The 15,026-nt window shown below is 40.0% G+C and overlaps 1 protein-coding gene across 5 annotated transcripts in view; it reads left to right on the top strand.

The window, feature by feature from the left end:
* ryr3 (ryanodine receptor 3) overlaps positions 1-15,026 on the top strand; it is a 200,600-nt gene that overhangs the window by 85,676 nt on the left and 99,898 nt on the right. For all 5 annotated transcript variants that reach the window (XM_057823386.1, XM_057823389.1, XM_057823385.1 and 2 more), the window contains 14 exons: positions 407-648; positions 2,995-3,187; positions 3,376-3,592; positions 7,074-7,178; positions 7,281-7,384; positions 7,819-7,902; positions 8,033-8,192; positions 8,308-8,452; positions 10,149-10,354; positions 10,462-10,636; positions 12,645-12,853; positions 13,026-13,189; positions 13,345-13,393; positions 13,680-13,840. In XM_057823386.1, the coding sequence (XP_057679369.1) occupies positions 407-648; positions 2,995-3,187; positions 3,376-3,592; positions 7,074-7,178; positions 7,281-7,384; positions 7,819-7,902; positions 8,033-8,192; positions 8,308-8,452; positions 10,149-10,354; positions 10,462-10,636; positions 12,645-12,853; positions 13,026-13,189; positions 13,345-13,393; positions 13,680-13,840 (2,214 nt within the window). The remainder of the gene's footprint in view (positions 1-406; positions 649-2,994; positions 3,188-3,375; positions 3,593-7,073; positions 7,179-7,280; positions 7,385-7,818; positions 7,903-8,032; positions 8,193-8,307; positions 8,453-10,148; positions 10,355-10,461; positions 10,637-12,644; positions 12,854-13,025; positions 13,190-13,344; positions 13,394-13,679; positions 13,841-15,026) is intronic.

Below are 15,026 nucleotides of genomic sequence, written 5' to 3'. Positions count from 1 at the left end.
GCATAATATGAGTGCGAGAAAATGTACAGTACGTATTTTTTATACATTTCATGTGTGTTATTCATATTATTATTTTATATACGTTTCAAACAATTTAATGTTCTATATGCATTTATAGGGCTTTATACAGTAAACACTGATTGATATTATATATTCACAAAAAAATGTATGTTAAATATGGTGGGAGTGACACTACTTCAGTTTTTTACTTTACGTGGTTGGTTCTGTTCCCCATGAACAGTGGTAAGTGAGGGATGATTGTATAAGTTTTTAGAGTAACAACAGGTTTACAAATACAAGGATCTTTATGTTTTAGAAAAATTAGGACAGATTCTATCTTGATCCCGAACAAGACATCTGAATTCCACTGTATTGAGCCTATCACAATCTTTTCTTTCCACTCTAGCATGAGGCCTAACATATTCCTGGGTGTGGCTGAAGGCTCTGCCCAATACAAAAAGTGGTATTTTGAGCTGGTGATCGATCAGGTGGACCACTTTGTAACGGGCGAATCCACCCACCTGAGGGTGGGATGGGCTAACACAAAAGGCTACGCCCCCTATCCTGGCGGAGGCGAGGGATGGGGAGGCAATGGCGTCGGTGATGATCTCTACTCATACAGTTTTGACGGCCTACACCTCTGGTCAGGTGGGACTCTTCACTACCAAAGCCTGATAGTACATAAGATGCATGTCTTTATTAAGCAAATATATGAAGTGAAATTGGCAAGAAAATGCAGTTTGTGAGTACATATTTAGAGGTTTTTGGGGGAAACGGAAACATTCTACTGCTGTTCAATTAACCATAGGCGGAGTTTGACTTTTGAGGCGTGGGGTGGGTAAAATGTTGATGACCCCGAAACGCAGTGTCAGCAATAAAATTAACTTATTTATGATAATAAGTTGAAAATGAGCATTTTTTTCTTTCCCATCATTCTTGAGGGAAATTCTAAATCAGGCTGCTTAGGATAGCTATACTTTTCGCCAAGATTGTCATCCATTGAATATGGTACACCCGACGGTGTTGTGACAATGTAGTAACCCCCGTCAAAAATTGTTTCCCCTGGGCGGAACCACTGAGCTGCACTGATTTGCTTTATTTCCGTGTTTTGGTGATGTAGTTATCTACGAAGTTTTAAAACATGGCCCATCTGTCAAAAAAAAAAAAAAAAAATCTGTCTGATAACGTAACATACGTACTGAACGTAAAAAAGGCAATGTTTTACGGTTTTACTCATAGGATGACCTATAACTGTTATTACTGTAATTCAAGTCCTGTATTGAGTTTCTCCAGTTTAATAAACGTCGATGTCCAAAATATGACTGTGGTTCTTTTCTGACTTTAATGAATCGTTTAAGTCGGCATAACTCATAACTTATGTATGTGTGTGCGCTCCCGCGGCCAGGGGATACCATTTTTGGACGGGGGTAACTACATTGGCAAGACCCCGGTGGATGCTCTGTTGTACAGTTAGTGTCTTTCGTGGGGCAAATTGAAACTCCCCTCACCATTTAGCGGTGTTCTCTAGTGCTTCATGGTCCAGATTTTCAATGATTGGTTCTTGCTCAGTTGTTGTTGCTTTTGAAAGCTTAGGTTTGAAAATTACATATATCCATCTCCTGGTCCTCGAGTGGTTTTGGCTAAGCAAAGCAAATGACCGTCTAAGGTGCTAGTCACATGATCTGTTCGAAAAATAATTGACCCATTACAAAAAATTTTTGCTCATTTCATTCCTTTTTTGTTGTTTGTTTTTTGCTTTACAACTTTTATAGACAATATTCTACCGGAAAACTCTTAATTTTAAAGTCGCATATAGGAAATTCAATTACATGCAATGACAGTTTTCCGCCACCATGTTACTGAAGGACGTGACACATTCACGTCTCTAAACCAATAAATACAATGAATCTTTTGCCACATCTGGAAAATGATTGGATGAATCTTTACTCATCGAAATGAAATCATGAGGTTTGGCACGCCCTCTTTGCTATTTTTGGCTCTTTGAAAATGACTGCCCAAACGCAACTTTAAAAAGGATAACGTGCAATAAAGTGCTCATTTCTCATCAAAAACACATTAACATTAACATTATAAATAACCAGTCAAAGCATGACATATTCCTGACCAAAAAAATTGCACTTTGTTCTGGTGTTTGAGTAGAGTACAAATCAGTGCAGATTTTTTTTTTTTTTCAATGCCGATCTGAAGGGCTTAACTCAGTCACTACTAAACAACATGTCCACTCTTTTTCGTTCTTTAGTTATGAGCCGTTGAACATCAGAAACAACATTGTATCTGTCTTTGGTAGTGAATGAGTTAAGAACAGTGTAAGGTAAAGTCTATCCTTTGGTTTGATGGTTTCGGACTATGGAAAAAATCCGTCAAAATGCTCTTCAACTCCTTTAGATAGGAGGTTGGTTGCTCTGAAAAGGTCTGGCAGTAATTGAAGTGATAGTGATTATTTTTGGGCTGGAACGGATTAATGGCGATTCAATTTCACTGGGGAAAACTGATTACATATACTGACAGAAAACTGAGTTACAAGCTCGTTCGGGAAACAAATTAAACTCGTAGCTCAAGGTGCCACTGTCAAAAAATGAACATGAATGAATAGTGCATTGCTATAGTGTCGAAATTACACCTATCCATCATTTAAAGTACGATGTGGCCATTGAGTATCTATTTTTCATTGTAGTTTATACATTTTAAGACAATTACAAAAAAGAACACATATCACCACTTTGGAAATAAGCGAGCATCTGTTGCATTCGATGGAACCTGTTTTGGGTTCAATTAAGTTTGTTTTTTGTTGTTGTCAAAGTTGCATTGCTCAGCTGTGAGAATCCCCAAGGAAGACACGTGAGACTCATCCCCATCATGAGCCTTCTCCTTCTCCCTCCCTGTTGCCAATGTTCCTGGCGAGCATTAACAATGAATTTTCTGCTTCAACAACCACCTTTTCTCCTCTGTGTGTGTCTACCTCTTGCCATTTAGGCCGCGTCGCTCGAGCAGTGGCTTCTATTAACCAGCACCTGCTGACCTCAGACGACGTAGTGAGCTGTTGTCTGGACTTGGGCTCTCCCAGTATGTCCTTCAGAATCAACGGACAGCCCGTGCAGGGCATGTTTGAAGACTTCAACACGGATGGATTCTTCTTCCCCGTCATCAGCTTCTCTGCTGGTGTCAAGTATGTTTCGTTGGAAAGTTATCAAAGGAAGGAAAAGTTCATGAACTCTGCCGAATGCCTTCCTATTACCTCATTATGTCATAGCAGATGTGTGTTGGTTGTTGCTTGCTAAAGCTGAGTTGAACTGTGAAACAGAAGCTTTTGTATTTTCATGTCACATATTGTGAGATCACCTCTTGCCTTATCAGGGTTCGTTTCTTGCTGGGTGGTCGCCATGGCGATTTCAAATTCCTGCCTCCTGCTGGTTACTCTCCGTGCTATGAGGCGCTGCTGCCAAAAGAGAAGATGTTTGTGGAGCCTGTGAAGGAGTATAAGAGGGATTACGAAGGGATCCGGCACCTTTTGGGAACAACCCAGTTTCTCTCCCAGGCCTCCTTCATTCCCACACCAGTTGACACCAGCCAGGTGGAAGACTTCAATATGTACTTTTAATTTAAATGTTTACAACATCTACACTATAATTCACAAAAACTGTGTGTCTGCTCGACCTGACTTGCGGACTATGACTCGTATGGCTGTCCCAACTTGCTGGGCGGATGAATGCGTGTCGGCCAGAGGAAGAAGTAGTTCAGGGTTTCCCCTACAAAAAAAAAAAAAAAAAAGACAAATAAGACCAGATTGTTTTTTGTTATTTTTTCAGATTTAAAGATACTAGGGCTGCAGCTATCGAATATTTTAGTCGTCGATTAATCGATGGACTAGTTAGTTCGAATAATCAAGTAATCGGATAAGGAAAAATGAAAAATTAAAATACCTGAGCTGAGCCTCAAATGGTATATTTTTTTTGTTTTAAATGAGGATCTATGTACAACAAAAGAACAATTGGATAACTTACAAAGAAAAAGTCCGCTAGCTTAAATGCTATAAAATTCTAGTTTTTTAAACAATGCTCTTAACAAAAACGGCTAAATATACCTATAAACTACATTATGAATGCATTAAAAAACATTGGCTCAAACAAAAACTTAGCTGATGTTGGTCTTAACAGGGAGCAGTTGGATTCAGCCATGTGAAAAGAGGCAGACCAGAAGGCAGTGTATCCACCCTAATCAATAAAACTAAATGCAAACACTTTCAAAATAAACCATTACAACGCCACTTTAAACGAATACTCGAAGCAACAACATTTAATTCGAATATTTTTTTTCTAATCAAATACTCAAGTTAATCGATTAATCGTTGCACCACTAAAAGATACTTTCTAATTTATAATTTGTATAATATAACAATGTCTAAATGAATATATATGGATCATTATTTACCCACTATTTGCCAGGAGTCGTCTGAAATAGCATGTAAAATACAAATTGTTCCTTTACACGCTTTGTTTTGAAAATCACATCAGTTCTCCTGTTGCAAGCTTGTGCCTAACTACGTTGGCGCGAAGTCGGAAATCGTTAAAAAAATCCACAGAAAGGTATTTCAAGTTAATGAATGTAATTCTGGTTTGAGCCTGTAAAAGCGACTTTTTATTGACATTGACATAACGTTTAAGTTCTTTATGGTGCAAATCGTTGCGTGCTAGCATAGCATTTGTTCGTTGCTGATGTCACTGGTTGTAGTTTTGGATGAGTATTTTGAAGTATTTACGAGAGATTTAGGCTGTCAACGGACGAGGGTCCACTAACAGAAGGACTACTATTGTCGTGGTAATGTAGTACGTATTAGGGCTAAATAAAGAAAAATAATTTAGATGTAAGTCGTACCATTGCTACTGAAGGAATATGACCTCTCAGCCAGATTACCGGAATCACACCAGCTGAACCGCCGGAACCGTGCAAGTGCAACTCCAATGGCCCGGAATGCCAACCATCCGGCCAAAAGGCCAAACTAAGTGCATTCACGTTTGTCTTAACCCTTTGTACTGACTCCATTTTGAAAGCTGGAAAAGGGCTTTGAAACACAAGTTGACAAGTTATTCGGATCGACAGTGATCAAACTCTAAGGCATAACAGCAAAGAAGCCTATGCGAGGAGGCAAACTAGATCCAGGGTCATCATGTCACAAGTCAACAAAAGGTTCCTGAGAAAAATGACTCGATTAGTTAAACATTCAGTCTTTCTGTGGTCCGGAAGAAGGGTGTGTATGGGTGTTTAGGATTATTGTCTGTTTGTGGATTGGACAGGAGGATTTGGGCGTTGCTGTCAGATTACTTGTCAGGGCAACGAGAGTTAAGGATTTTGAATTCCTCAGCGCCACGTGAGTGCTGAGTGTTCACTTCTTGGTCGTGAGTTCCCCCTTATCAGATGTTCCTTGTGGCAAGACAAGATGTCCCGCCATTTGATCTGATTGGTGTTGCAGACATGGGCTTGTAGATGTCTTGCCTATCACCTGGTTGTCAGCGTCAATCTTGCTCAATCAGCTGCATGATGTGCACGTTGGGCTTCCGTGGTCAGAAGGTGTCCTGTATCTTTCCTTCTTTATCTCCCCTTGTCTTGGCGCTGCAAGTGCTAATCATTCCAAGTCCAACTGTTCATAATATTAAATATATTATGCTTGTTTTTCTTAAACTATGATATAAAAGGTTTTTGTTTTATATTGGGTGTGTTAGGGTAATACAAACAGTCAAACAGTAAATACGAGAAAAGATACTATTCCCTTTACTACGAAGAAAAAAGGCTGTATTATTACATAGAGGTAATGTAGCTGTAATCACTTATGCATTTTACGTACACGTACCGTAGCTGAGAGCTACGACGAAGCATTAGGATAAATCCTTCTATTGATTATAATTTGATGTAGATCATTTTAAGGATTTTCTTATTTGTTAATCCGATTCTAAAAACACAAGATGCTTTTAATATTGTTGATTTTAACGGAGCTGCCTATTAAGCTACATTAGCTCTACGTAATACAACCCCTAGCAAAAAAGTATGGAATCACCAGTCTCGGACGAGCACTCACTCGGACATTTTATCATGTAGAACAACCTCAGATAAAAAGCTTGAAAAAAAAAAAAATGAATTAGTTCAAAAGTGCAACTCTTCAGCATTCAGAAACACTAAAAGAAATTAATAAAAAACTTTTTGGGGGTCAGTAAATGTTACTTCTATAGAGCAAGTGCAAGGAAATATATACGGAATCGCTTCATTCTGAGGAAAAAAATATGGAATCATGAGAAACAAACAAAGACATAACAATCAAAACACATCTCTAGTATTTAGTAGAAGCACCTCTGGCTATTTTACAGCTTGCAGTCTCTGAGGCATGGACTTAATAAGTATTCTTTGTCAATTTGGTGCCAACTCTCTTTGATTGCAGTTGCCAGATCATTCTTGCAGGTCGGAACCTTACTGTGGACCATTTTTTTCAATTTCCACCACAAGTTTTTAATAGGGTTGAGATCTGGGCTATTTGCAGGCCATGACATTGACTGGATGAGTCTTTCTCCAAGGAATGCTTTAACAGTTATAACTCTGTGGCATGATGCATTGTCATCTTGGAAACCGACAAACATATTTTCAATTGAAGGGATAAGAAAGCTGTCTAAAATGTCAATGTAAACTTATTTATTGAAGATTTAACCACAGCCATCTCCCCAGTGCTTTTGCCTGACATGCAGCCACATATCATCAAGGACTGAGGGAATTTTGATGTTTTATTCAAGCAGATGCAGATTTTTGACTCTTGACACCTTGTCCAATGCAGATAATTGACTCTTGACAAGGTGATGATGCTGGAACTTTGGTTTGGTGCTGTTCCAGTGAGATTTACAAAAATGACTGCCTGAGGAAGAAAAAAAAAATCCTAAGGGAAACCCTGAAGTTTATATTTTTTATGCGCTTCTAACTATAAAATCCAAACATAAAGGCTCAATAGAAATGTAGCGAAACAATCTTGTCAAAAATAGTCATTTTTATTATCTTGCTGTTCTCTTTCTGTTCAGATCGTTCTGCCGCCTCACATGGACAATATCCGGGACAAGCTGGCAGAAAACATTCATGAACTGTGGGGGATGAACAAGATCGAGTTAGGATGGACATATGGAAAGGTACACACTGAATACATTAGTACCCAAGAACTAATGTACTTAACGCAATGGCAAAATACACATATTTGATGGCTAATACTCAATATTCATCTTTTTCAATAGGTTCGGGATGACAACAAAAGGCAGCATCCGTGCCTTGTAGATTTTACAAAGTTGCCTGAAACAGAAAGGAACTACAACCTGCAAATGTCCAGTGAAACACTTAAGTAAAGCACCGTTCTAAAATTCCCATAAAGGCCACTATTAAGTCAGGATGTTAGAGCAGATTTTGGCGAGAATAAAAGCAACGCTTGTAATGACTTGTATCTGCTGAGTGAATTCCAGCATTGCCATCCAAGCGGATCAGAGCCAAGTGCTGGCTCCTCTCACCATTGAATGCTTAGTTTGGCTCAATAAAGTGACCTCGCCTTGAAGTGATCTCATAAAAATTGGCTGGTACCGCCTACAGGTCGATCGTAACATCCAAAATGATTTGCAGCGTATCATTTTATAATGAGCCGGAGTAAAATTGTGGACGACAGATAAAATTATATTGACAAATGCATCATCTCTATAATGGCTGTTGGTTTAATGGTATTCATTTTTTTATTAAGTTGCATTTACCATTACTATATTGTATGTAACATCATCTTGTTCTCAGGACCCTCATGGCTCTTGGCTGTCATGTTGCCCAGGTCAATATTCATGCAGAGGACGATCTGAAGAAAATCAAACTTCCCAAAGAGTAAGTTAGTATTTTTTTTACTTTTCTATGCTCTCACTTTACAGATAGCTTCAGAATTTCCACTACATAGGTATGGCTTCTAAGTTATGAACCATAAAGTGTACAATAATGTATTGTGTTTGGCCTCTAGCTACATGATGTCCAATGGATATAAACCTGCTCCCTTAGACCTTTCTGATGTGAAGATGACTGCAGGTCAGGAGGTTCTTGTTGATAAGCTTGCAGAGAATGCGCATAACGTGTGGGCCAAAGACAGAATCAAGCAAGGATGGACATATGGAATCCAGCAGGTAGCAATCTTGTTTTCTCCCCATTGTGTTTGCTTGAAGTTGACTTGATAGTGAATGACATAAGCTTGTCAGTATTCTACTGGACGATTAACAAACAATTGTTTGTTTGTGGCAGGATTTAAAGATCAGGCGTAATCCTCGCCTGGTGCCATACGCTTTACTTGATGAGCGCACTAAGAAGTCTAACAGAGATAGTCTGAGGGAGGCCATCAGGACAATGGTTGGCTATGGATATGAAATCGACCCTCCAGACCAGGAGGGTGAGAAACTTTAGATACAGACTTAATAATAATTTCAGTCAAGTTTAATTACAGTGATGCTATGTCCACATATCCAAATATTTACCTGTTTAAACTACACCAAACTAATATGTTTATAAGCACAGTTTGTTCCCAATACAGGTAGTCCCTGGGTTACGAACGAATTCCGTTCCTAGTAGGGGTGTGACAATATATCGAAATGGTGATATATCGTGATACTTTGTATACCAAAAGGTTATCGATATGCTCCTGCCAAGAATCGTGATATCGATTTAAAAAGGTGTCACTGTTTAAAAAAAAAAAAAAAAAAAAAAAAAAGGGGGGGGGGAATCAACAAATTGCTACCAAAATCTTCCACCATAATAGTGTCTCAGTTACCTATAAGGCTGCATTGATGGTGCTTGATGCCCAATCATTTAGACTGGGAACGTTTAACGGGAACGTTAACGGTAACGTTGAATAAACTTATTCCAATTCACAGCAGAAGCTTGTTTTTCTGTTCATTAGTTGTTTGTGGAATATCCTAGAATGATTTCCTGACCAATATATCGATAATCGTTGTATCGCCTTATTGTCAGATCGTTATCGTGAGCTTTGTATTGCAAATCGTATCGTATCCTGAAGTACCAAGAGGTTCCCACTCCTAATTCCTAGGCTGACGATCTAACCTGAATTTCCGCGTAAAATGGAATTAATCCTTTAACTACCCCAAAATAACCCCTAAACCTCAAAATAACTGTCCAAAAACATGTATTATACGTCATATTAATAAGATAAAGTGAAAAATAAAATACTGTGAGGTAAGTTGTGTGAAATGCCGTTATATTCAATCACCATTCTGGCGTTAAAAAAAAAAAAAATATTCAGGCTTTACTCGCAAGTGAGTCACCTTGCTGAGAGAAACAGGTGCTGTGGAAAGAGTAGGGAGGTGATAGAGGGACGATAATCATTGCCACTCAGGTTGCCAGCGTCGCCTCTCTTAACGCGAGCCCACCATCCGGACTCAAAAACCCAGATCGGAACTCACAAGAGGAATCGGTGCCGGGGGAGAAGCAGCAGCAGCAGCATGAGAACCAGGAAGTGGGACATGGCAAGAAATAGGTACTGTTTACACAACTTAAAAAAACAAAACAAAAAATGGCGGACGAGACTCGGGAGTCGAAATCACGCAAGTCGTGTACGTCGTAACCCGGGGACTATCTGTAATCACGTTAAGTTGACAATGCAGTTATTATAATTTACAATTTATAAATAACAAACCAATCAGAAGCCTGAAGATAAGAATTTTGGGTGGGAAAAGAATACTAATAAAGGGAAAGAGAATGGCTGGAGGAAAAGTATACTTGTCTGTTTTTTGAGAGAACCACTGTAAAATTCTAGAATATCAACACCAAAAAACTGTTCACAGCAGAATGATACAGTAAATGATGATGATGGTGATACAGAAAGCTGGAGAAGTGTTTTCTGTGATGTAAAAGTGCTTTTTCAACATGTTACAATGTTCAATAGAGTATTTAAACAGCTTTGGCATGCTCGCAAGTCAGCATATTCAGCCATTGAGCAAAATGGTATTGATTTTTTTGGGTCAATATTTGTGTGCATTTTCCATGCTGATTATGGTGAGACAATCTAAATCTTGACCCTTTTATGTGTACCCACAAAGCTAACGAAGTTCTTTGAATGACTTCCCCACCAGCTGTCCACGTGGCGGACAACCAGAGCATCGAGACTGTGCGATTTTTCCGTGTGGAGCAAACGTATGCCGTGAAAACGGGAAAGTGGTACTTTGAGTTTGATGCCCTGACTGGAGGTGATATGAGCGTTGGCTGGGCCAGACCTGGCTGCAGACCTGAGGTGGAGTTGGGAACAGATGACCAGGCCTTCGTCTTTGATGGCTATAGGGTACTAAACAGAATATTACTATAGCTTTAAATTGAACTACCATACTTATACAGTTAACTCACATTAAGAATGTAAACTGCACTGTAAACTTTATTTCTTTCATCAAGGGTCGACGCTTACATGCAGGGAGCCGCTACTTTGGGCATCCGTGGAAAAAAGGAGACGTTGTCGGATGCATGATCAACATGGAGGATAAATCTATGATTTTTACTCTGAATGGCGAGCTCCTGATTACCAACAAAGGCTCAGAGCTTTGCTTCACGGACTTTGACACAGAAGATGGTAAGGGCTCAGCACTTTAGCGTGTGTGAATACTTCATTTATATAATATATAAATAATTTATGTATGATGTATAATAAAATAATGTACCGTATTTTTTGCACTGTAAGGCGCACCTAAAAGCCTTCAATATTCTCAAATATGACGGTGTGCCTTATAAATTGATCAATATTGGTTAATCATGGCATGACATTACCTATAGCGAAGCGACATCTAATGGATGCATAACACAACCCCGACTACTACTACTGCGCCTTATAATGCGGTGCGCCCCATACAGTGAAAAAAATAAGCATTTGAACACCCTGTTATTTTTCAAGTTCTCCCATTTAAAAATCATGGAGGAGTCTGAAATTTTCATCGTAGAAATAATAATGCATGATTTTTTAACATTTTTGTGATACAGCTGCAAATAAGTATTTGAACACCTGTCTATCAGCTGGAATTCTGACCCTAAAAGAGCTGTTAGTCCACCTATTAAAAGTCCACCTTCACTACATTATTATCCTGAATTATGCACCTGTTTGAGGGCGATAGCTGCATAAAAACACCTGTCCACCCCATACAATCAGTAAGACTCAAACGTGTAACATGGCTAAGACCAAAGAGCTGTCCAAAGACACCAGAGACAGAATTGTACACCTCCACAAGGCTGGAAAGTGCTACGGAGCAATTGCCAAGCAGCTTGGTGATAAAAGGTCCACTGTTGGAGCAATCATTGGAAAATGGAAGAACCTAAACATGACCGTTAATCGTAGTGGAACCCCATGTAAGATATCACGTCGTGGGGCCTGAATGATCCTAACAAAGGTGAGGAATCAGCCCAGAACTACACGGCAGAAGTTGGTCAATGACCTGAAAAGAGCTGGGACCACCGTTTCCAAGGTTACTGTTGGTAATAAACTAAGACGTCATGGTTTGAAATCATGCATGACACGGAAGGTTTCCCTTCCTAAACCAGCACATGTCAAGGCCCGTCTTAAGTTTGCCTATGACCATTTTGGATGATGCAGAGGAGTCATGGGAGCACGTTTTGTGGTCAGATGATAGAAAAATAGAACTTTTTGGTCATAATTCCACTAACCATGTTTGGAGGTAGAAGAATGATGAGTACTATGCCAAGAACACCATCCCTACTGTGTAGCATGGGGGTGGCGGCATCATGCTTTGGAGGTGTTTTTCCGCGCATGGGACAGGACGAGTGCGAGTATTAAAGACAGGATGATTGGGGCCCTATATTGTGAGATTTTAGGGAACAACCTCCTTCCCTTAGTCAGAGCATTGAAGATTGATCATGGCTGGGTCTTCCAACTTGACAATGACCCAAAGCACACAGCCAGGAAAACCAAGAAGTGGCTCCGTAAGAAGCATATCATGGTTCTAGCATTGCCAAACCAGTCTCCAGACCTAAACCCAATAGAAAACCTTTGGAGGGAGCTCAAACTCAGTGACAGCCCAGAAACCTGACTCAAAGACTAATAATATAGGTATTGAAGTATATGCCTGACTGATCCAGAGAAGATCTGTGTGAAGGAATGGGCCAAGATTCCTCCTGCATTGTGTCCAAACCTGGTGAAAAACTACAGGTAACGTTTCTCTGTAAATGCAAACAAAGGCAATTGTACCAAATATTAACATTCGTTTTCTCTGGTGTTCAAATACATATTTGCAGCTGTATCACACAAATAAATTGTTAAATGTTAGTCATACATTATTATTTCTGGATTTTTCTTTTTAGATTATCTCTCTCACAGTGGACATACATCTCCGATGAAAATTTCAGACTCCTCCATGATTTTTAAGTGAGAGAACTTGCAAAACAGCAGGGTGTTAAAATACTTACTTTCTTCACTGTATTAGAATAACAAAACAGTTTAAAATAGGCCATTCATTGAAGGTGCGCCTTATACTTCGATGCACCTTATGGTGCGGAAAATACGGTAGTTTTTTTTTTTCAGTTGGTTCAAATTGCATTTTATTTAAGATTAACTGGTAAACATGCCTTCTTAGGTTTTATCCCAGTGTGTAGCGTGGGCACGTCTCAGATCGGAGTCATGAACCTTGGGAAGGATGCCAGCACCTTCAAGTACTATACCATGTGTGGTCTCCAGGAAGGCTTTGAGCCCTTTGCGGTCAATATGAACCGAGAGATAACAATGTGGTTTAGCAAACGCCTGCCCACTTTTGTCAATGTACCCAAGGATCACAGGAATATTGAGGTAAATATAATTATTGTTTTTAAATAATAGTTATGGGTGCTGGTTAAAGTTACACATTACATTCACAAAACCTGAGTGACTACAGTGTATATGTGGTTTACTGTATGAATACATAGATTAGCAACAAGGTAGGTACTATATGCTCAATTTGTGCTTCCTCTTTGGGCCTCAGGTGACGAGGATTGACGGGACAGTGGACAGTCCTCCCTGCTTTAAGGTTACCCACAAGACATTTGGCACCCAGAACAGCAACAATGAAATGATCTACTGCCGATTAAGCATGCCAGTGGAGTTCTTCTCTGCTGATATGCTCCTTGACGAATCACTTAAACTCGGGTCAGACATCTTTGCTGGATTTGAAGTGCAAATCCCCACTCATTTTGATTGAAGCACTCATTTTTCTCGTGGCAATGTCAGATTGATAGATGTGATCACTCTGTTTTAATTTGGGCTCATTTGCTCCACCAGCCTAAATAATTTGTTCTCTGCAGCCATCCTCCAAAAGAAGATGGAGCTAAGGACTACGGAAGCATCACAAAGGTAAATTAAACTACACACTACTTATTTAACATATTAGTAGTATTGCAAATAGGTGATGGATATAAAGTTGTGCTCATAGTGTATGTCTTTAAATATGTCAGATGTTAAGATTATAAAAACCTTAAGAACATGGGTGATTGGGAACGAGAATGGGATTCAAATTTAACTATATATCTTAACAGAACAGCAATGTTCAGCCATAAGTCAAATTTAGAAAAATTCTTCATGGGTGTTAAAACTCAGGGGCACAAATGTAATTGAATCTTTTCTGCGCTGTGTGTGACAGTATTACCACTCGGTGCGAGTGTTTGCTGGGCAGGACCCTGCGTTTGTGTGGGTGGGCTGGGTCACGCCAGACTATCATTACTATTCTAAGAACTTCAGCCTGAACAAGACGAGAACAGTCACCGTCACTCTGGGAGATGAGAGAGGTCGGGTCCACGAGAGGCAAGTAACTTGCTTATCATATCTTGTGCCATTGAATCATGATAACAATTTGGGGGGGATAACTAATAAAGGGAAAGGAGATGAATTGAGGAAAAATATACAGTACATGTCCGTTTTTGGAGACTGGAGACAGTCTCAGTAAAATTCTTGAATATCGACACCCAAAAACTGTTTAAAGTGCCTGTGACAGCATAAAAAAAAATCTTAAATAGCATTATTATGGGAATTAAAATCATATTTTGAGACAATTCGACAATATACAACAATTCGGCAGGGTAACGATTTCAGCTCTACAGAATATTTTACAGAATATTCTTTTTCTCTAAGTATTTTTCCCCAATTGCTGAATAAATGGTATGGTCATGACAAATAACAGTCTTGTGCTAAATGGAATGTGAAATATTAAAAATGCATTTATTAAGTACGAAAGGGCAAAATTACTGCATAATGGTCAAAACTGCCGACTTCTTGCACCTCGCGAACCACCGGATGCCACCGGAGTTAGTCCGGATTTTGTCATTCCCCTACTCCGGCTTCGGAGACGGAGGAAAGAGCGTAAACAAAACAGGAGGCATGACAGCTAGCCAACATGCTAACCCAAACTGAGCGGCGTTTCCAAATTTTTCTCACCTTTCGAAAAAGAAAAATTACACAAAAATACCCCGACTCATGTCACACACGGCAGCAGAGTGAATTGTCTTCACCGATCAGCCAGCCCCGGGCGGTGAGCAAGTTATGGCTCGTCGTTCTGCTGCTGCTTCGGCAGGCAGCCAGTGCTCGTTGCCGGGGAGAGAAGGGGAAACGCCGAAAACGTAAACAAAACAGGAGGCGTGACAGCTAACCTGAACCTAGTGCCGTTTCCATGTCTTTTTCTCGCCTTTTGAAAATGAAAAAATCACACAGAACTACCCTGACTTAAGGCGGCGGGGTTGATTGTCTTCACCGATCGGACAGCCCCCATGGCGAGCAAGTTACAGCTTGTCATTCTGCTTGCGGCCCCGCGGGCAGACAGAGAGAGGAATGAACGCCGAAAATAGAACATTCTCGGTGGACAAACCGGCCAACGTCAGAGCGGGGGGCTGCTTGGGGCCAAGCCGAAGAAAGTGCTATGTGGGCGGGCACGCGAAAAGGACCAAGGAGGTTGTGCGACAAACCGCCGGTCTTCGGCTGTGTGGCTTTCTCGGTG

Source organism: Corythoichthys intestinalis, chromosome 19, assembly GCF_030265065.1.
Source record: "Corythoichthys intestinalis isolate RoL2023-P3 chromosome 19, ASM3026506v1, whole genome shotgun sequence".
Taxonomy (NCBI): domain Eukaryota; kingdom Metazoa; phylum Chordata; class Actinopteri; order Syngnathiformes; family Syngnathidae; genus Corythoichthys; species Corythoichthys intestinalis.
The sequence above is the reverse complement of the archived record's forward strand: the minus strand, read 5'-3'. Positions and strand labels throughout refer to the sequence as shown.